General features: G+C 47.4%; 1 protein-coding gene across 4 annotated transcripts in view; it reads right to left on the bottom strand.

Annotated features, from left to right (window-relative positions):
* Prkce (protein kinase C, epsilon) overlaps nucleotides 1–22,814 on the bottom strand; it is a 490,135-nt gene that overhangs the window by 146,449 nt on the left and 320,872 nt on the right. For all 4 annotated transcript variants that reach the window (NM_011104.3, XM_017317328.2, XM_030249576.1 and 1 more), the window contains 3 exons: nucleotides 20,624–20,720; nucleotides 18,051–18,250; nucleotides 15,360–15,533 (listed from right to left, as the gene is read on the bottom strand). In NM_011104.3, coding sequence (NP_035234.1) covers nucleotides 15,360–15,533; nucleotides 18,051–18,250; nucleotides 20,624–20,720 — 471 coding nt within the window. The remainder of the gene's footprint in view (nucleotides 1–15,359; nucleotides 15,534–18,050; nucleotides 18,251–20,623; nucleotides 20,721–22,814) is intronic.

The following is a 22,814-nucleotide window of genomic DNA, read 5'->3' as shown; positions in this document are numbered from 1 at the left end:
TTGGATCTCCAACAGTTCTGCACCAGGTCTTCTCATATCCTGCTCTGCCTACTGCCCTGATAGAAATCCCAACCCCCACACTTCCCATCCCAACCGAGGAATGCTTCCCTAGGCCCAGCGGTCACTTGCTGGCCCATCATAAAGCCGACTCTCTTGGGGTAGGAGAAATGGCGCAGTCAGACAAGTACTTGCCAAGAAAGCTTCAGGTCCTGAGTTCAATCCCCGGAATCCATGCAAAACACTAGGTTTCGTGGCCTTTGTAATCTCAGTGCTGGGAAGCAAAGACCCTAGGGACTGATGACTGGACAACCCAATCCGTGAGTCCTGGGTCATAGTAAGAGACTGTCTCAGAAAACAAAGTAGATGGCTCCTGAAAAAATGACATCTGAGGTTGACCTCTATTCTCCACATACACACACAGCTAACTCCCTCCAATAAGACGGTGACTAGTTATCATACAATATTTCTCAAGGCCTGCTTAACACTGAAAGTTCTCCAGTGCCTCTGAGTCATTATCTCCAGGAGTGCAACGTCTACATTCCCATTGATCCCATCTTCTTGGAAAAGTTCCTCCTGAGAACCCATCCGTAGGGGCCAGCATGATTTCTATAGGAAGCAAAAGCTATGCTCGAGGGCTGTCAGAACAGAGTGTGGGGCTGTGCTGTAGGAAGCTCCCATCTTGGTCATCTTTCCACCACCACACCTAGTGAGGAAGATGGAGAAGATGGCGGTCTGACCCTGACTTTGTTCTCCAAGGAACCATGTTCTGATGTGTTGTCATTGCTGCTTATGAAAATGATGAGCCTAAGTTCAAATGGAATGTGTGGTTCGCTCTTCTCACCCCCACCCTTCCCATCCCAACCCTCCCCATCCCCCACATTTCCCATCCCAACCCTTCTCACCCCCTACTCTTCCACAAACAGCCAATCTTTGTAAATCCTCCCTGCAACTCTTGTCATTGCTCTCTGGTGGGCCACCAGGTCTCTGCTCCTACACTGTCCACACTGATCAAGGCTGAGATGGCTCTGTCTCTTCTAAGGTAGCCCCAGCCCTAGAAAGGAAGTCTCAACCTCTAATGTAGCACTGGTGACAGCTACTTCAAACGATCCTCCCTTGTCTCCAGTGCATGGTGGAACCTTTGGCACAGAGCTCCTTTCTCACAGCTCCCAAACACTGGCAGGCTGCACATGTGGATGTTTGGATGGGAAATATGAAATTTTATAATCTCTAAAAGCACACGCCTTGGAAGAGAAACTTTATCCATGACTAATTAGGGTCATTCTTAATGAGATTGTGAAGAGGATTAAAGTTTCCTTCTCAGCTTCCTGATCAAGGCTGTCTGGCATTACAGGCCCTTTCATAAATCACTGTACTCCAGCCAATCTGACTCCAAGCAGCAACACACCACCGTCGCCAGAGAAATGTTCAGTTTAGCCAATAAAAACACCCAAGTCATCCGACAGCATGCTGAGGTGACTGAGAGGCAAGAAAATGAATGGTGGTCCTTTAACAAAATGCATAGCTGGAGGCAAGCAGGGGGAAATACCTAGAAGGCTGGAGTGAAGAACCATCCTGGCAACAATTACGGATGAGAACTCCAGCAAAGTCATGGCCATTTTAAGAGAGGGACTCTGGTTTTCTCAGGAAGCACCAGGGAGCTGGAGAGTTCACTCCAGATGTGAAAGCTGCTCCTTTCTCCCCTTCCCAAAGTTAACAGTCTTAGGAAGAGGAGTGATCAGCATACTGCCCGTCTCACAGGAATCACGGAGATAAAGGGAGACAGTAACACGCAAAGGACTAGGGAATACTGGAAACTGCACGCGTGCTACCTGTGTGCTACATGCCAAGTTCTGTGTTAAAGGCAGCATGTGACAATGTCGCTGATATTTCTGCTTAAAAAGAGAACAAAAATCAAACCAAACAGAGACTTGGAAACTAAATGTCTACCCACGCTAAATTAGTCTACTCTTGAGGAGCTATGAAGAGATGTTAAAACAAACAAAACACCATGGTGGGATTCTCTCCCATGTCCATCCCAATTCATTTGGATGGATGATACCAGGACTCTTGAGGTGTTGAGAAAGGAGCCATCGCCGGGCATGGTGGCGCACGCCTTTAATCCCAGCACTCGGGAGGCAGAGGCAGGAGGATTTCTGAGTTCGAGGCCAACCTGGTCTACAAAGTGAGTTCCAGGACAGCCAGGGCTATACAGAGAAACCCTGTCTTGGAAGAAAAAAAACAAAAACAAAAACAAAAACAAAAACAAAAACAAAAGAGAGAGAGAGAGAGAGAGAGAGAGAGAGAGAGAGAAAGGAGCCATCCTTCAGCTAATTTTAATTCTGGAAAGGATTTCTGATCGGTGTGGCCCTCACTCACATCACTGGTGTAAGGTGTGTGCACTGGGGGGTTACAGTGGGTAAGCCTGGTCCCTATAGTTATGGTGGGTAACTAGAATCCCTATGCACACAGACAACTATGTGTATAGGGATGCTCAGAACTGAGTTGGGGGAAGATGATTATACACACAAACCTATTCTATTAGTGTTGTGGATTTAGATCAGTCTTACTGTGTAGCCCTAGCTGTCCTTGAACTCACTGTGTAGATGAGGTTGTCCTTGAGCTCACAGAGCTCTGCTTCCCTTGGTTTCCCAAATGCTAGGTAGGGTTAAAGGCCAGTTCATACACACAGATCTAAAAAGGCTAGGTGTGTGGCACATGCTAATGAGATGAAGGATATACAGACAGCAGAGAGTCAGGGTGGATAAAGGAGTCTGCGTGAGAGCCAAGATGGAAGAGTGCCTGACATCAGGAAAACTACATAGGCAGGGATGGTTCACTCATACCAACTGCAATAGGCATGGCTTTGTGGGCTGGAATGTCCAGGAAGCAAGGACTGAAACTTCAGCAAGCAGGTTAAGATCCAAGAGATACTGACATCTTACTTTCTAGGCTACGAGAGTTGTCCCAATGTGCGGAACTTGACAGCAAATGTAGGTAAGCTATTTTGATCGGTTTTGAAAATGTCTATGAATGACTGACTTCAACTAAAAATCTAAATGGCTACCTTCCCCCAGTCTGATGTTTCTGTTACTATCCAAAATAGTTACAGAGGAAAGCCCACTTAAAGGTACATTTTTATTTGCATGGTGTGTGCTACCTCATCACGTGGAGGGTGCCTGAAGTTAGCACACACTCTGGGCCATTCAGCGTATTCAGGAACTGTGCAAGGCAGAACCTCAGATAAGTTTCCACCAATCAGAAGAGGGGATGCAAAATGAAGACAATTTTCAGAAAGAAAGCCGTGCTGATCCTGTAGATGACAAAACCAACAGGGACCCCAGGGTAGCAAGGGGAAAAAATACCCGATGTGCGACAAAGCAAGGAGAAGCAGAATGATGCCAGAAGAGGGAAGAGCCACGCGGTTTAGATGGGGAAGTCATCCCTATTGGTTGGACATAAGGATAATTTGCCCTGAAACGGTCCCTGGCCATGCCTGGGGAGGTTAATTTCAGACCCCCAGGATAGCTGTTCCCCGTCTAGGGCATCACATTGGAGAGTGCAAGAGTTTTTCGGAAATACCAGCAGAGGGAGAAGGGGCAGGCCTGGGGAATTCCCACGGTGGGTAAGCAGTTGCAACACCCAAGTCATTCTGAAAATTGTATGTTCTACACCCCCACCCTACCGCCCAACGCCACTGCCCAGAGGGATTCTGGGATGACAGGAAATGCTTAAGCCCGGCTAGCAAGCCAGAAAACCCTCTAGAGACTCCTGCTGTCGTTTAAAGGGCACAGGCAGTCGACAAGCTGGCCAGCTGACAGACTGCTGAGAGAGAGAGAGAGAGAGAGAGAGAGAGAGAGAGAGAGAGAGAGAGAGAGAGAGAGAGCTGGATTTCCAGGCCGCCAGAAGCATCTCCAGCGATGGCCTAGCCATGTGCTGAGAGGTCTGTCATCCTGTGCATCTTCTCAGATGAGGAAGCCACCGCCGAGATCACGGTCTCTCCATGATGTAAGGCTCTCAGCAGGCAGTGGCACTGGACACTAGGTCACCTCCACCAGTTTTGCACATGAAAACATTGTTACAACTCCCTAAGTAGAAGTAGCTTAGCAGGGTTACAGGATCTTCTAGTCTTGCTTTGGGGGTGTCTTCCCCTCTTTGTGTCACAGGAAGGACATTTAGGATAGGTGCAGTTTGGGAGACATTTATTCAGACACATGGCTTGGTCAGTGTGTGTGGGGGGTTCATTAGCTGCAAAGCCTTCAGTCATAGGGGCTCCAGAAAATCCCCCTTAAACAGCATTTCCTCCACTTACTTTTTTTTTCAGTGCTGAAGTTTCCTTTTCCTGCCTCTGTACGGGATGATGTAGCTGTTTACTTTAAGGCTCAGGAGTTAGGCAGCATTGTAAGAAAAGCTTTCCCACACACAAAGAATAAGCGACTCTTTCCATGATGTTTTCGCAGTGAGTACACAGGAACAGGCTTGCCTCTGGGCAGTTTCAGCTCTGCCCCTGCCTGCTGTCTCGGGATCCATTCACCTTTACCTGGGCATCCTGGCACTGGGGGATGAAGGAGGCCACGGGAAGAGGAGGAAGCCCAAGGCACTTTGGTGGCTCCCTTGGCTATGGAGTTATGATGAAATACCCACCCCGACCTCAGTGTCCTTATCCGTGAAAGGAGGGGTGCAGGGGTGACTGGTAAGGAAGACACGAAATTATGTCCTAAAGCCAAGAGTGTAACATCTGACACAGTGCACGGATAACAGGTGGGAAGGGAGCAGAGGCCACCCAGCTCCAATCAGAGCTCTGTCCCTGGTTAGCATTACCGTGCCTCAGGACACCCGCCTCCTACAGCCACTGGAAGGATCTGTCAGTGGCTATAGTGAGCTTTGGGAAATGGCACACATGATAGAAACTGTAAAAACATCAGCTTCTTGAATCAATCTCTCTCTCTGTCTGTCTCTCTCTCTCTCTCTCTCTCACACACACACACACACACACACACACACACACACACGCACAGAACACTTCTTCCTTAGTGGCTGGTTCATGGTACAGGTGTATTTTAACACATCAGGTTTCAGTTACTCCATTGAACGCCTCTATCCTTCATACAATTTTTTATAATGGGAATTGACTTTCTTTGGAAAGGTGAACAGTTCAGTCCTAAATTTATCAGGTTTTTTTTTTTTAAGGTCAGATTTTATTTTCCAGTTTTCTGCCAAGTGGAGTGTGTAATCCCCAAAGTTGGGCAGCTAAGGCGGGAGGGTCATGAATTCAACTTCACTTAGGGCTAACTAGCAAGTTGGAGGTTAGCCTGGGCTATAGAACAGGTGTCTATTTAAAAATAACAAAAACTTCCCAAACAAAACAAAAAGAAAACAAACAAACAAACAAGCACCCTCCCCCTCCCCCCAAACAAGAACAACTTCACAAGTGCAAGCACCTGCCACTTGCAATGGTTTGGGAAGCTAACTGTTTCTGTCTACATTTACCGGGTCCCAACTTCCTGTGCTTACCTGGTCCCTGGAGCACACGCTTTATCTAGTTATCTAAGCTATTTTTTCCCTGATTAATGTGGCTTCCAAGATCACTAATAAACTTTCTCAAAAGAATAAAACTGGATAATTATGACTACAGAAGTGTTTCAACAATATCCTAGCACTTTATTTGGTGGTGATAGTATGTTTTTAGTAATAACACGGGTTAACCTAGAAAATGCCCATAAGCTAGAACTTGAAAAAAAAAAAAAAAAAAACAAGTTGGATTCAAGCTGTTGCCCAAAACCCAAAACAGAATTAGCCTGTGCTGTTCAAGTGGTGGCAGCTCAAGGGAGATCAAAGATGGCCTTCTCTGGCTTCTCTGATCCTCAGGCTCTTGCTACACTGTGCCTTCCACAGTCCTAGAGGACATGGGAGAACAGCCAGCCTATTGGGATAGAATCCAAGCCTGGAGCGAGGCGAGCAGGTCCAGTGCTAGCAGGCAGACCCAGGCAAGAAGCTTAGCTCCTTAGCATCTTGCACACAGACATTCCTCATTACGCGGCTTACACGTTGCTGATGAATCTCACGTGGATGCGGTCCTGGGCCAGCAGAGGCATTTCTTTTTACATCCACCCACACTAAGGACGGAGAAAATTCTTGTTGCCTGGGACCCATGCTGGTGTTCCCCTTGGAACATCATGGTGAAAACAGAATGTTCCAGTGGGGGTGGGGGCTGCAACTTCCTATTGGCTCTGCCAATGACATTCATCTTCATTCCAGGAAGAGGGCTCTACTTATCCTCTTGCTTTCCACGTTCAACACGGATTGCCCAAGATACCATCCCTAAACAGTCGTCCCAGAGATCCCTGGGTTACAATGTATCAGATTCTGGCTACCTCCCTATAAACAAGCCAGCTGACATTTCAGTTATATATTATCCTCTTGGGATTCTAGTCTCTCTGTTTGTTCATCTTTAGACTCCATCCTCCTCGGAGCAGTCAGACAACATGAAGTTTCTGGAAGCCAACTAAGTGAGTTTGAATTCAGGCTCTGTCACTTTTTGCTGTGTGGCCTCGCAGGACGATATTCCTACTCCTTGGGGGCAGTGTAAAGACTGGGTTAGCAGTATTTAAACTGCTTGAGGTTGACCCTGGCATTTTGGAGTACTCTATGAGATGTTGGCTATACTCTAGCATTACTGAGCCAGGGCTGGCCCTGAAGAGGAAGAGGAACACTAGCCCGCCTAGAAGATGCCTCTCTCCAACGTTCTGAACTAGCACTAGTAGCCATCTAGGACAAAATGCCCAAGAACATCAACTAAAAGGCCACGTTTGTTTGGGTTCATGGCTTAAGCCCACGCTCACACGGCTCCATGGCTTCTGGACCTGTGGTTTGCAACATCATGCCAAGCGCCAATGGTGAGTGGAAGCAGGAAGTACGGAGTACGGGGGAGGGCTGGGGTAAGATACGCCTCACAAGGACTCTCTCCCTTCTTTGAAGTCCCACCTCTGGGGGTTTCTGTTGTCTACCAAAGGTCTATCAAAATGAGTCTGGAGCCCTCAAGAGCTGGTCATCTTCCCATCTCTGAACTTACTCTATGGAGGACAAACTCTTTAATACAGGAGTTTCTGGGGAAACAGTCCAGAGCCAAACAACGATATTATCTATTTCTGTATTGATGAAATGGTCCCAAAATGTGACCTTCCTTGGAGACAAGACAGAGGCAGGAGGATCTCTTTGAGTTCAAGGGCAGCCTGATCTACAGAGCAGTTCCAGGATAGCCAGGTCTATACAGAGAAATCCTGTCTCAACACCTCCCCTCTACCCCCCCCCCCCAAAAAAAAAGGTATTGTAGACAGGCCTAGGCTGAGGTAGGAAATTTTACTGAATTGAGCTTTGGAAAAGAAACAGGAAGCAGAAAGATCTATCCGTGGATGTTCTTAGTGTCTTCATTCCATCCACACTTTTGAAGCAAGTTAAGATTAGAATGGTCTTCCTGTGGATTCCTTATGAATTTCATATCCAATAGACCCTTAATGTCAGATTTGCGCGGGATCTTGCAAATCACGTATTCTGAGTTCCCTTGTGTCCTTTGCCATCTCTGATTATGAACAATCAAATCAGTGCCCACAGAAGTGTCTCCAGGCAAGCCTTGTAGACTGAAGCCAGAACTAGAAAGGTCATTTCTCCCTCTGATATACCACGGTCCCTACAAATCAATAGGGTACTGTGAACTCAAATGGTCTAGTGGGCTGTACCCACCAGCTGGCAAGACCTTCAAAGCTACAGCAGTGGGGTTATCTGAAGTATCAGAGCCCACGGGAACAAAAAGTCCAGGCTATATGAGGAAAGGACATTGCTTTGGGTGGGGGGCAGAAATTTCAATAGACAAGGCAGAAACTTTTCCCTGGAGTAACCCATGTGACTCCCTCTGAGGAAAACATCACACCACTATCAAAATTCAACACCCATCTAAAAATAGAGACTCTAAAAAAAGGGAGTAAAGCCTGAAATCCAATCGATGAAGGTGCCATGGAGAGATCGAGAGGGCTGACGTCAGCCATGAGGAAACTGGCTTTGTTTGGTCAACAGGTTAGATAACTCTGGCCTCTAGTTTTGGATTTCTACACAAACCTTTTCATTCGGATTAGGAAATGAGCAGTTGAGATGCACGTGTGCCCATCGCTTACCATAGCTGGCAGCAGCCAGCGTCTCCCTCTCCCATTAGTCCCAAGTTCCCTGGTCAACAGTTCTATACCAGTCAGCAGAAACCTATGCCTTCTTCAGAAGATGGCTGGCCTTCTGGATGCAGAGGGAAATGGATGCCTGGTGCCAGTTTTCCCTTCAAGACCTCTCATGGCCCCTGGGCTCCTGTGTCATGCAAATGGCCTCCTCAGATGTTCCTGCTTGTCTTTCTTTCCTTCAGTTCATGCCATACAGAACTGCACAGGCTGTCATTTCTAAGTCATCGTTCTCTAGAACATCTTTGAGAAGGTCTCTTCCAGAGTGAGTCTGGACTCTTGTCTGGCATCGCTCATAGTTCTAGCACTTAGTCAGAATCTCTCACACCAAGTTCTTTCTCACACGTCCCAGGATGGATCTGTTGTCCCTGAAACTTCTGCCAATCAGGATCTATTCTATGACATCTCTTGCTCTTTAAAACTCTCTGTCTCCCCCCTCCACCAGCAGAACTGGGCAGAGCCCACTCCTTCCCCACCTCTCTCTACAATGTTCTTCTACCCCAGGAGGCAAGAGTGGGCGCTGTGATCCAGTCTCAGCTCTGCCTCGCTGGGAATGTTGGTGTGAAGCTGGACAGAGTGGGGCTGCTCTGTCACATGGGGAAAGTGGCATATGAAGGCCGTCCTCCTGGGACATGCATGGGGCCTGCACACATGAGCACACACCCACATATGAGGCCCGCATGAGCACACACCCACACATGGGGCCTGCATGAGCACATACCCACACATGGGGGCTACACACATGAGCACACACCCACACATGGGGCCTGCACACATGAGCACACACCCACACACACTACCTCAACCAAGGCATATCTATAAACCCTATGTATGAATATGAAAATTAGCTGCATTAGAACAAACAAATAGCTTAGCAGAACGCACACACACACACACACACACACACACACGCTAAAGGCTTTAACTCTTGGTCTGCGTTATGTCAGCATCAATGGCTTATTTATAAGTTACGGTCAAGTTTGTATCATAGAATGTATCACAGGGTTAGGTTGTGTTTTTGGGAGGCCAGGGCCAGCCCTCAGACAGAGATGAACAGGCACTGTGGAGAGAGTCTAATCTTTCAGATCAGCCCCGCTAGAAACCAAGCATTTGTGGCCATCTTCTACCTTCAGTGCAAGATTTCTGTACCAGGGCCTTAGGTGGTCTCGAAGCCTGGAAACCATCCAGCTGGAGGTTATAAGAGGAAGGAGAGCGGGAATCCCATATGACGGTCGCCATTTTAGGAATATATGTATCAAGTGCATGTTATTTTAAAACAATCAGGAAACACCACATAGTTGTTCTTGTTATATAGCCATTTGAGTTATTCTTTTTTTTTTTTGTCTTTTTTGAATTTTTCAAATTTTCCACAAAGAATAAACATTCTTGGTTTTGGCATGGTGGGGCACGTCTTCAACCCCAGCACTCAGGAGACTGAGATAAGTGGCTTTCTGTGAGTTTGAACCCAGTCTGGTCAGTGTAGTGAGTCCTAGTGCAGTCAGGACTACATAGTAAGATCCTATCTCAAAAAACAAAGCCCCGTGTTTGGGAACTAGCATGAAGCCAGCACTTTCCACACTGTGACACAATAAGTGTGCTCCCATAAAGTGAGACCATGACCTCCTCTGGCTGCCACTACATCCTGTGACAGAGAATGTGGTGCCTCATGACCTGGCACGTAGTAGGAGGTCAACACACTGTGACTGAATAGGAGAATGTGAGGCCCCACCCTAGCCAATTCTGGATTCGGCAAGACAGACAAAGTCTGGTGACAGCTAGCCAAGCCCAAATGACAAGCTCTGGGATCAGTGACCAAGGACTTGTTTTAAAAATGGAACATGATGCAACATACTCCGGATTCACCTCAGGCTTCACACGCTCAGATGCAGGTACACACACAAGTGTATACACACAAGCAGGTACACACACAAGTGCATAAATGTGCCTATCACCCCATCCCCAAGGTCAGAGCATCGGCTGTTTGGTTGGTTGGGGTGTTTTGTTTTGTTTGCTTGATATTTCTTTGAGGCAATCTTCGTAAGGGTCACCTCAAACTTTCTCTCCTCCTGCCTCAGCTTCCAAGTGTTAGATTTATAGGCCTGTGCCCAAGGTGATACATCTTATGTTCATGTTATCATAATCACATGTGAAAATAAAGAAGAGAATAATCACGCCTGCCTTGTCGTAGCATGTGAAGAGGGCCAGCTGAGCAGAAGCCTATGACGGCGACTCCAGTTCAGGCAAATGGCTTCCTTACATGCAAAGAAGCTAGCTGACGTGATGTGACAGTATCTAGACTAAGGGGCAGCACTCCTCCCTGCTCCTCCCTATCTTCCCTGCCTATCTATCCTGGACACAGGAGCAAAGTGAACTCTATAAGCATGCATTTCATTCTAGAGTGGGTCCTTGCCTCAAGACCTGAGTGATTGATCTCTTCATCAGGCCTGATTGATATGAAATCATGTGGCCCTTCTACTTGCATTTCCAACACCCCCCCACACACACACACACACAGACATGCCCCTCCGTCCTCCCCAGGAGGCAAAGATTACCACTCAATGACTTTAAATACTGACCCTCCTATCAGAGTCTCCATGAGCCCTTGGTCGCTTGCAGGCCACAGGACCCCTGAGTGTGTAAACTGGCTAAAGCAAGAGAAATGGCATTGCTTCCCAGCACCCTCACTCAGGATGCTCTTCAGCACCAAGGAGATGTGCTTCCTCCAGTCGCCATCACTACATAAGCCACTGTGTCACACAAAGCCCAAAGCATCCATGTAGACTCACTTCACCTAATCCTAGAAAACACTACCTACCCTAGCACTACTGCTTAGAGTCTTCTCCTGGCAAGTGTGTACCACAGAGTCCCTGAGGGCTGCTAATCCAAACCAACTAGAGGTGTGGAATATCTCAGGCTTTTGTTTTCCAGAAACAGCCAGAAAATGGGCCAAAAGCCCTCCAACTCCTCCCAGGCCCTTGGACCTCCAGCATCATGTGGTCTAGCAGGACCATGGCCTACCCCTCAGGTTGCTTTCTCTGCTCTCTCAGACTTGCCTGATTATTCATTAGATTTGCCATCTCTCTGCTGATCATCTTGCTTTCCCATTTTTTTCTTTAGGGTTTACTGTTCTGCTAAAAGTCAAAACAAACATTAGAGTTCCTTGAAACTACAAATTCTCTCCTATGTTGTCAACACTTGCTCTGGGAAGCTCTCCCCATGCCCACAGAGATGATTAAGTCACATTCGAAAAACATCTCCAGTTGCTTTTTAAGGATTTTCCATGCTGCCCGTTCCCCAGGGCTGGAGGGAGACTGGCCAGCGGAGATCCTGTAGAAGCTCAGCCCCGCTTCCCCAGTTTCCTTCACAGCAAAGTCCTCCTGGATTTGGCTTCCCAGGCCTGGCAGGAAATGCCAGAGGGTGGGGGACGGGTACAGTGTGCACAACTGCAAGTTTTAAAGAGGCAATGCCACGGGTGAAACCGGCCAGGTCAGGTTTTGTGGGATCCAGTTGGAAAGGATGGATTTGTAATGGCAGTGATAAAGTACAAACACACGAAATCTCAAAGGGCTTGGGATTTTTAATTTTCTGTTAACCACAAAATCAAAATAAATCTACCTCCTGGGAGCTCTCTGAGCGCCAGCAGCCAATGAAACAGGCAGAGTCCGTAAAAGCAGCTCCTGCACGGGGCTCTAGCCTGGAGCAGGAGGGCCATGCCTTTGAGAGCCGAGCGGGGCACCACAGCCCCCTAAAGAGGGTCCCAGCGCTGCCATGTCCCTTTCTCTCAGCAAGAATTTGTTTTGCTTATTTTCTCAGTATGCACCCCCCCCCCCCCTTCTCCTCTTTCTCGTGTCATCTGTCCACAGAGAAACAGGAAACAGGAGCTGTGAAGTCTAGTGTGGGAGAATGCCAAATGAAATCTAGAAAGAACTTCGGAGCCATCTCTAGGTGCCCGCCTTCCTCCCAATGCTAACCCTATCTCAAAGGCCAGCTCTGTAGCTTCCCTCGCCCGATTCAGGTTCTCTAGAAGCTAAAAAACACAGCAGGGTCTCAAGTCTAGCACAAGGTCAGAATCTGATGGGTATGTATGTATTTGTGGTTTGATTGACTGGCCTATCTGATCATTCTCATTAGCGCTGGGTTCTGGGATCATTTCACTTGTTTCTTATCTTCCAGAGTCTGCGGAAGAAGACTACAGCACATCACCAAGGACAGAACAGCTTAGAAGAGAGAAACCTTAAGTCCTTATTTGAATTTAGCTTGGTCCTTCAGCAGGCTGCTGCTGGCAAACTTAACTGGGCCATTATGGTTGTTACCAATGGCTCTGCATGGCCATCCTTGCTGGATGCCAGAAAAGGCACAGGACCTTACTTTACCCTCTCCCAAGCTCTCCCAGCCAACCTGTACATGGCACCCAGTTTAAAGTTCTGCATAATCGACCAGGACGCTCTCAAGGCAGCTTCCAGAAGAGCTATTCCTCCCTGTATACTAAAACCTGAGTCTGTTAGTGACTTTTCTAATTGCTGTAACTAGACAGCATGACCAAGGCAACCTAAGAACAAAGAGTTTCTTTGTACTTATGGTTCCAGAGGGGTGGAGTCCATGATGGTGTAGCAAAGACATGGCGGTGGAAGCAACAAGCTGAGGGCTCAGCTCTTGAGCAGCATGCAAAAAGCAAAGAGAGCACATTAGGAATGGTGGGAAGCATCTGAAGTCCAAAGCCCACTCCCAGTGACACAGTTCCCCCAACAAAGCTGCATCTCTTGAGTCTCCTCAAACACTGCCACCAACTGGAGGCCAACATTCAAGTAGCTGAGCCCGGAGGGGTCCTGCTCATTCAAACCACCACACTGGGGCTCAGCCCAAACCAACTTCACACCCACTGTTGCTTTGCCCGTTCTAATGAAGGATGAGGCAAAAATCTTAATAGGATTGAAACAGATATTTGTGGGTTTGAATCATATATGAAAATCTCAGTCAAAACCACAACAGTATGGTGGCTGAGGAATGGTACTTTTTCAGGAAAAACAACATCCAAGCAAGGTTGAAAACTGAGCACGGATTGAGGCTGTCCTTTCTGCTTCCACTCCATCTCACCCTTCAAAAGCACCGCTGCCCCGCTAGACCTGAGAGCAGCAGCTCCCAGCTCTTCTTGGTGTGAATGCCACGGAAACACTAAGGATTTCTTAGTGCTAATTTACTGCAGATGTTAGTATGAGCCCCAAGTCCTGACCCCAGTCACCCAGTCATCCTTCCTCAGGCAAATCTGTGTCCCGCTGATAACCCCACACCCAGCACCTACTTCAAGGCAGGCATGAGATTCTAAGTTCAATTCCCAATACCCACCACACACGCGCGCGCACACACACACACAACTGTTGGTTCTCTGAAACAATTTTTTCAATGATACAAAGAAAAAAGTAGACTAAGTGGTTTTGTTGTTATTGCTTTTAAGACAAAACTTAAAACTACTGAATGTAAGCCCATGTGAAAAGAACCACAGACAATAAAGACATATCACACCTGATACTTTTCTCTTTGATCTTGAATTAAGTTCTAAATGAGTTAGATATGGTGGCTCGTGCCTATAATGCCAGGACTTAATAGGTGGAGGCAGGACTGTCCCGAGTTCCAGGCTAGTAATGAACTGAACTTCAGAATGGGGCCCCATCTCAAAACCAAAACCACAGTAGCCAAGCTGTAGTGGGAGAACAACGCCAAACCCATCTCTGCACTTGTTCTGCCACACTGGACTCTGCATTTGTACACAAACATGAACTCACACTAATCTGTTTGGTGTTACACAACACAAGTTTGAAAGAGAAATGACTTAGCCACCAATCTGAGGCTTCTCAGAAAAGAAACAGATTTTTATGAAGCAGGGTCTCTGAGGACAGTTTCATAGAGAAAGCAACCCTGGTGTTCCTGAAAAATAAGCCGCAGAGTGGCCAGGCCCTTTCAGGTGGTTCTCATTTCTGATGCCATCAGAAGGAGAGGAAAACTTTCCTAGATCAGTGTTGCTTACTGATGTCATGCGTGGGTTGATGGGGGAGAGTCGGGACCAAAATAATTGGGCAACTGTGGATTAAACTAAGGTAATCTTTCTTGGTACGCTGCAGGACTCTTCCGGGACTCCAGTGAGCTAATGTGACCTGAGACTACTGGATGGGAGCTCAGGCCACAGAGTCTCCCATTCCTAAAGCTCCTCAGACAAGCAGGGTTCTCAGAAACTGCCTCAGGGGTAAGGGTGGGGGCTGGAGCAAAGAGGCTGTCAAGTTTCTGATGGCAGGAACGGGGTCTTGTTCACCAGGACCTAGCATATAGAACACATGTATGCGTGTGCACATGCGCACACACATACACACACATACACACACACACACACACACACACACACACACACACACACACACACGAGCACCTACATACATGTCACCCTTCACTGTCTAGGACCCAGTCTGGATTGCCTTCTAAAGCACACAAATACTACAGATTCACAATGCATCCTAGAAGACTTTCTCCCATACGCATTTCCAAAAAGGAAAATAAAATAAGAATTTTTATGAAGAACATGTGCTGTTTCTGTAAGAATAATACCAAATCAGATGGGTGTGGGTGTGTGCTACAATGTCCATACACACACTCATCCTTTACTGCCACCTGCTGGCAGCCAGGTAACTTTTATATGGTTGGATTTCACTGTGGAATTCCAAGCATTTGTTTAGATTCAACATCTCCTATGACATCACACAAGGTAGAAGGATGAAGGTAGCTTTTGCTTTTTTTTTTTTTCTTCTTTTGAGCTGAAGCAGCCTAGAAGCAATCTTACTGTTGATTGAAAAGAGCTGGAACCGGGTTTACACCGCATCTGTTGGTTTTTCCAATGAGTCAACACTGGGGTTGACCATTTGGCTTTGAGTTGCCACAATCTGAAAGTGCACTATCGATCTTTCATCCCTGCACAGACACACATATGGTGTTCAATCGAACGCCTATCTCTGCAAGGGTAAAATCCACTCCACCACACTAAGTCTTGGAGAGAGGTACGCAGACGGTCAAAAGTGGTTTCTGATAGCTTAGATTCTGTGTGTTAGATGCCACGATACTACCCAAGAGGTCAGCTGGCCAGCCCCTTCTTAAGCATACCTTGGTCTGGAAGCAGCAATAGAGTTGGGTTAGATAAGGGTGTTTCCGAGCCAGAGCCAAAATCCTCTTCTCTGTCATTGTGCAGTCCACATCATCGTCTTGTAGGATAACGTCCTTCTTCAAGACCTTCACAGCGTAGACTTCATCTTTGCCTTTGAGTTCCGCCAACATGACCTGCAACCAGTTTTAACACATCTGGTCAGTCTTCACACCCACAGAACCAAATGATGTCAAATATCTAAGTGTCAATTGTTTCTTTCTTTCATTTTTAATGAAGATGTTTAGGAAGCTAACATTTTAAACGTTTAGGGAAACTACCTAAGGGGTTTTTTTTTTTTAAATCTCTGGCACAGTGCTCAGGTAAGAGAAGTTTAATGCACAGGGGCTAATTATTCATATCTTCATCTCCACTAGTGATACTGTAATTATCAGAGAACAAATGTAGCGTGCTTCCTATCTCTCCCTTGTATCTTTCTCTTCTCGCCTTTTCCCTCTTTCTTCATTTCTTTTGACAGTTCCCACTATGTAGCCCATGTTGGTCTTGAACTCATGACACTTCTGTTTCATCCAAATGCTAAAATATTAGGTGTGCCCCACCATACCACACACACATACAGACTTTCAGAAGAAGCAATATGTTATATGTATTTTCCTATAAAGTCTTCATCTCTATCATGATTGCTGGTACTCAGTTCAAAGTAAATACACTATAATTGATTCTGCTATCTCCTTCATATTAGAAACAAGTTATACCCAATTAAGTTCTATATAAGTTGCGCTGAGTGCTTTTGGACACAATTTAAAATTTTGTTTGGCATTATATCCTTGAAATAGATAGTTTTAGAACTAAAGGGTTGAACATTTTACACACTTCCCGATTTTTAAAAAAAGACTTGTTTATTTACTTATATAAGTACATGTCTTCAGACACACCAGGAGAGGGCATCGGATCCCATTACAGATGGTTGTGAGCCACCACGTGGTTGCTCAGGACCTCTAGAAGAGCAGACAGTGCCCCTAACTGCTGAGCCATCTCTGCAGCCCACATTTCCTGGTTTTTAAGAGGGCTACTTCAGAGAATAGCGTCTCTGAGCATGGGGCCGCTTTCACCTTCCCCTTCTGTTGGCTTGCTTCCTCTTCCTTGACAAACGGGAGACATTACCCTGACTCTGCTTTCAACTTGCAGTCTACCTTCCTGGGAGATTTATTTTCCAGTCGATTCTCTTTGTGGGAGAGTTTTCTCCTCTGTCTAGTTATTTGGGGTTGTTACTTCTAAGTCGGTACACATAAGAGACATAAAGACAAACCTCTTGCTCTCCGCACTGGCCCTCCCTTGCCTGCTTCATGACAAGCTGCTGCTATCTTTTCTTACTGAACATAACCTCTTTATCTGTGTGTACTTAATCGTGCCCTGTGTTTGCCTTTACAGTTTTATCCACAGTGCTGCAGGTAAAGACACAATTCCTTCCCCTGAGGGCTTATGGGGAGTCTGTTTTCTTGGCATTTGCCTATCAGTTGGCGTTTTCATTTATCTCCAAATAGTTGCAGGTCATTCTCCTTCCTGGGAACTTTGAAGAATGCTATTCCAATGTTGCCGTCAAAGTAAACCGAACATAACCCAAGGAACTTGAGAGGGTGCGGATTCTGTCACCTACAAAATACAGCCTATGTAAAACGGGCTCCAAGCTGCTTGCGATGGTGTGATTTTGCCTAAGAAGCCAGCTAAGCGCTCAGAGTCTTCAGGACCCCTATCCTGTCTACCTTACGTGCAGACCTGGGAGTTCTGAGCATGCTCAGTTCCCTAGAATCCTGCTCAGATTCAGACCTAGCCCTGCTCATAGCCTAAGCCAGAGCCACACGTAAACCAGAGGCCTGGGGTCTGTTTCTTATTAAGCTAGTTTTTAAAGAATGTGATCGATTCAGCAGTTGCCATCTGAGGAAATTTCAGTAACCTCCCTGCCAGGTGATCTCGGGACAGATAGGGCAGGTGAGTGCCTGCAGAGGCAGGCCCTGTGCCTGAGGGCTTCACGGAGCCTTCCCTCAGAATGGCCTTGGAATGGTGAATTAGGCCTTTCACTCCTGGCTGCTTCCCAGAGCCCAGCACAAATGAGAGAACCTAACTGCTACACCAGGCACGGTATTAAGACAGACAAGGAGACAGATAGACAGATATCTGAAATGCCCCTCATTTTTCTGGGCTCTTTGCATTTTGCCAGGACCATCACTGGTGGGCACAGCCCCACAAGGCATAGAGTGCAGCAGAGATCTGGGGGAAATGCCCTCAAGGGCAAAGGCCCGGATCCACTACACAATTATCCAGCTCTCCTCTCACGTGGAGAAGAAGAGCAGAATGGTTAGCAAGCACCAGGAAAATCAGTTAAGGACATTCAGCTTCCAGAGTCCTACACAGCAAGGTTTGCTCTGAACCTGGAGTCCACCAAGGACAGACGCTCAGAGCTCATGCTTAAGGTTTTCCTACTGAGAAAGCGGGATTTCACATGGCTCTCTGCACAAAGGAAGAAATGTGCACATGGAGTTGACAGTTGGGAAGAAGGGACATGCTAACACATGAAACTGCTCAGTGTGGTCCCTCCCTCCCTCCCTCCCTCCCTCCCTCCCTCCCTCCCTCTTTGCCTCTTTTCCCCATTTGATAAGTGAGAACTACTGAATCCTACGGTGATGCCCACAGACCTTGCCAAAGCTGCCTTTGCCCAACACCTTGATGAAGTTGAACTCATCCAGCCCCAAGCGCTTGGCCTGGCCTGGCCGGACTTCCCCGTTCTCTCCGGGGCTTGCCAGCTGGCCATCGGTGGCCGACGACGCTCGGTGCTCCTCTCCTCGGTTGTCAAATGACAAGGCCTTCCGAATGTTGTTTTCAAGTTCTTTTAGTTCTAGGGCCAAAGGTAAAAAGGAACTGGATTAGGACACACCTCATGAGCCATTTACATTAAGACTCAACCTTCAGGACCCATGATCATCCTTCATTTCTTCGTGGCGGCGGCAGACCCAGGGGCATCCTGTAGGTTCCTCCATCTGTCTAACATGTTTCTTTCAGTACCTAAGGTACAACAAGGCGTCAATCTGCAAAGACGAGGAAGACACAGTTCCCGATCTGTTGGGACTCATTGCCACCAAAGGCCTCTGAAGGCCTAGCAACCTTGTCCATAATTTCGGTGTGGTGAGACTACATGCCTTCCCTGGATCTCTGCAGACTCAGGGGCAACAAGGCACCCTTCCCTTCAACTTTCCTTTGAAGATGAGAACACTCAGAAGTCACCCTCACAGGCGTTCCTGGTGACAGAATCACTCACTCACTCACTCACTCACTCACTCACTCACTCACTCACTCGCGGGGGCTGTGAACTAGAACCAAAAGAACTTGAAAACAACATCTAGGAAGCCTTTGTTTTTTCTAAACGCCTTTACTTAGCCTTGAGGTTGGCTTTATGCTGAGCACTTGCCCCACACGAAGCTACCCAATAGAATGAGCCACAGGCTTATCATTAACAAAGATTAGTTTCCCACAATGGCATGCCACAAACTTATCTCTGCTGGGTCAGGAATTCCGCAGTACAATTTCTCAACTACGAGACAGTCTTGTGGCCTTCTGGAGTATGTGACCTAAATTACCTGGATGACAGTGCTGGGTGGCCCTCTGACCCTTTCTGTATGAAGAAGGTCTTTTATGGTTAGACATTCATTCGCCAACAGGAGCACTCATCTGTGTAGTATGGGTGTCCTGACATGATCCTACTGTAAAAGACTCTCATGAGTAACAGGGGTTACAGACGGTGACAGAGTATCTATGCCTCGGAATGAAGACAGATCAGTGAGCAGCACCTCTGGAGAGGAAGGTCTCTGCTTCCTTTCCAGAAGGACTCGAGTCCTAAGGGCCCACGCAGGGGATCTGGAGTGAACTCATAACGGGGTGGAAGGACAACAGCCAAGCCCGCAGACAGCCCTGCATGACAGACTCAGAAGTTCTGTAGCTCACTCACTCCAAGATATGACTTTTGTCCCGCCGGGAAGGCCTCAGTTGTTAAGAGCATCTTGGAAGGTAGAACTCAGGTGTCTGAAGACCCCAAAGCTCAAAGAAAATGGCTTTCTGAATTCTTACAGAAGAGGAGAAAGAGTTTCTCGCTCATCTCAGTTTTGTGATATGTTACATATCCTTTAGTTCTCCTGTGAGGCTGGGAAGCATGGGACCTGCCTGGATGGCACATCTGTCTGAATAAAGGCCCAAGAGGCACAGCAGACAGCACACCAGGCAAGAGCCAGGCCTAAAAATCAGGGGTATGTCACTCTATCTAGGTCTGTTATCATTGGACCCCATCTCTTTGAGGTTTCAGGACATTCTGTATGAAAAAGGGGGAAAGCTGAAAATGTCTGACTGGCCCAGGATAGGATCTCTAAGCTGATTACTTAGGGAGGGATGGAATCTCTTTGGGAATGAAGTAAAGACACAGCAAGTGAAAGAGGCTGGAAGAGGAGCTGAGAGTGACTAATCTATAGTCTCAAGACTGGAGAAGGGCCACTGAAACGGTCCTGCTCACTCCTGAGTAAGAAGCGCTGTGTCATAGCGATGACCTCCAATGAGGAGCTCATTGTTCAGGAGAGGCACAGGCCAGTCCTGGACACCAACTTGGTTCTGGGCCTCAGGACAAGCATTTCTCAATGCTGAGCTCCCATTCCTTAGCCTATTACCTGGTATAGAGCTGATGTGGGTAAAATATTAGCAATAACACCTCAGAAAGGGCCACAGGGAAGGGCGCCACCCTACGGTGAAGTCATTCCGCCTTGTGGGAGCATGCAGCTCTCTCCGGGGATGGTTGGGACCCATTTGTCACCAGAAGGGGAGGGTTCAGACAGAAGTCCCTGTTTAGTTCTAGCATCTCAGATTCCATAAATGAATAGGAGAAGAGACATCATCCCTAAATCAGCCAAATCTCAGATCTTGGGGTGCCACCATTAATGGGGAGGGCTGGAAGGCAAGTATACGGACATGTCTAGGTCCAGCCGGAAGGATGGCGCAGTGAGCAAAGGCTGCATCCCACACATGTGGGCCTCCCGCTAACCCTAGGCTGGAGGGAACAGAGGCGAGCACTCCTGCTTGGCGCCCTCAAGAAAGCCTCGTAAGCCTGCAAGAGCAACTACTGCCATATCAACAAGGAAGTAGTGTGTGGGGACCTGCTGGTAGGACTGCTGGCTGCACTGAACAGCAAGTGACAGGGGTCACTGGTAAGAGGCAAATCTCAGAGTCTCACCCTGGTCACAAGGGGAGGTGGGCGCTGACTTGGATCGGTCGTCTTCAGATGGGGAGTTTCCAGAAGCCGGCTGTGGGGACTCAGCACCAGCAGCGAGCTAAAGAGAGCAGAGGGCGGGAGAATCGTCAGGGAGAATGCCTGCGTTAGTTATCAAAAGCATTAAGACACCGCCGTACGGAAGCTCAGAAGTGCAGCAGTGTCCCATCAGATGGAGAACGAAAGATCTCCACTGCCTCCTCAAATATTTATCCTTGCCCAAGACAGATGGCCTCTAAAGCCAAGCTCTGCTCCAGTCTTCCCGTGACACCTCACACACACCTCTCCCCACTCCTCACTCCCAACCCCACAATATCTATATAGTGCAAGTTCTCTCTCCAAGTCAATGAGGTCTCGACCAGCTCTACTCTGTTTGGTATTTATTCATGGTCTTATTCACCTTTATATCAATGACAGCACCTGCAGGTTATATTGTGTGGGGTTCTCTCCTTAGACAGACTTTCCAGTACTTTCACTGCTTCTTGTAGCTGGCATAGCAGACGCTCATTAATATTTTTAGATGTCATTTAAACCCATTAGCACATTTTAGTGGAAGATTCTCAGTCACATTTGTCCCCTGGGATACCGCTGGCAGGTCCAGCTTAAGTGCCAGTATGGATCTAGAGTTCACAAGAATTCCGGCTCCCTCTGCTCTTAGTCTTCCCAAGGGTCTTTTCTAGCAAAAGGTCTGAGACTCCTGCAAAGACCGTCTAGCTTCTGACCAAGGCTATGTCTCTCCCCTCTCTGTCAGATCATACAACTGAAGCTTCCTCTCAGAGCTGTCACTCAGTGGAGATCGCTGGGTGATAACTCCTGGGAGCTTTCTCTACCCGTTCTTACATTTTCCAGCCGGTCCTTTCTCATCATGAGTCCACAAACTTAAGTTTCCAAATGTAAGTCAGTGGACAGCGCCTTGTCACCGGAAGCACAGCCGGCGTGGATACAGGACAGAAGAGTCCTCTTGTGACAAAGCCTGTCCCACTTCCAACAGAGAGAAGCCATTCCTCCGACGAGGACTTTCTCTGGCGCTCATCACTAGTGCAAGGCACCAGAGGCCTAGCTAAGCCTGCCTCTTTAGGAGCCCTAGAGTGGCTAGTGTCACAGTGGCTTTGCAACTGCAGTGCCTTGGGGCACCAAAAAAAAAAAAGTTTTTTTTTTGCTTTTTTTCCCCAGCAGGATTCACAGGTCCTAGAGAAGCCACACAATGTTTAAGACATTGTGTGGGAGAGGATAGTTTCTTCGGGGCTTACAAAACAGCTTTGTTTGTTGGGAAGACATAAGAGAGAGTTAAAAAGATGAACGTTGTCTCCCCATCAGTGGGAACCACGTTTTTCTGGAGGCATGAAGGAAAGGACACAGGCATGTTCAAAACCAAGAAGAGTGGAAATGTAGGCTCCTCTGAAGGGACTTCAGGCCAAGGGTAGAGCAAAGGCCAGGAGGCACCTAGAGACACACTTGCTCCCCTAGAATAGCACTTTTGCTATTTGTTTGACACCTGGCAGGTGGGGCCACCCCCTGGCCACCCACAGCAGCACTGTCTATTCTGACAATGTGGCTCTGATCCTCCTCACAACCTGTTTTCCAGAGGCCTCTAAAATTTTCTAGAGCAGGTGCTAAGGCTGAAGCAGAGCCAGCTCTGTTTACATCCGTAGGCTCTGACTCGTCAAAGAACAAATTAGAAAAATACAACTCTTCCAAATGACATTTAGAATGCCATATGGGTAAATAGGCTTTGGTCTCTAAAGAAAGGCCATGCATTCTTAAGTAGATTTCCTGATCAACTCAGTGCTAGATAAAGGAGCCAGCTCATCTGTGCACCCAGCTCTCCTTAACACCGGGGCCCACATTCAGACACTAAGTACTTCAGGACAGCTCTGGTAGCAGCTTAGTCTGCTTCCGTGCCTAAAGCAGCAGCGATCCCGGGGAACTGGTGGGAGTTGAATGACCCTGAGACCATCAGAAGACATGGATATTTACATTACAATTCATAGTGGTGGCACAGTGACGGTTATGAAGTAGCGATGAACAATTTTATGGTTGGGAGTCACCACAACATGAGGAACTGTATTAAAGGGTCCCAGCACTAGGAAGGCTGAGAACCATGGTTCTGGAGTGTCGTTTTTGTTTTGTTTTGTTTTGTTTTGTTTTGTTTTGT

The sequence above is a fragment of the Mus musculus genome, chromosome 17 (assembly GCF_000001635.26).
Source record: "Mus musculus strain C57BL/6J chromosome 17, GRCm38.p6 C57BL/6J".
Taxonomy (NCBI): domain Eukaryota; kingdom Metazoa; phylum Chordata; class Mammalia; order Rodentia; family Muridae; genus Mus; species Mus musculus.
The sequence above is the reverse complement of the archived record's forward strand: the minus strand, read 5'-3'. Positions and strand labels throughout refer to the sequence as shown.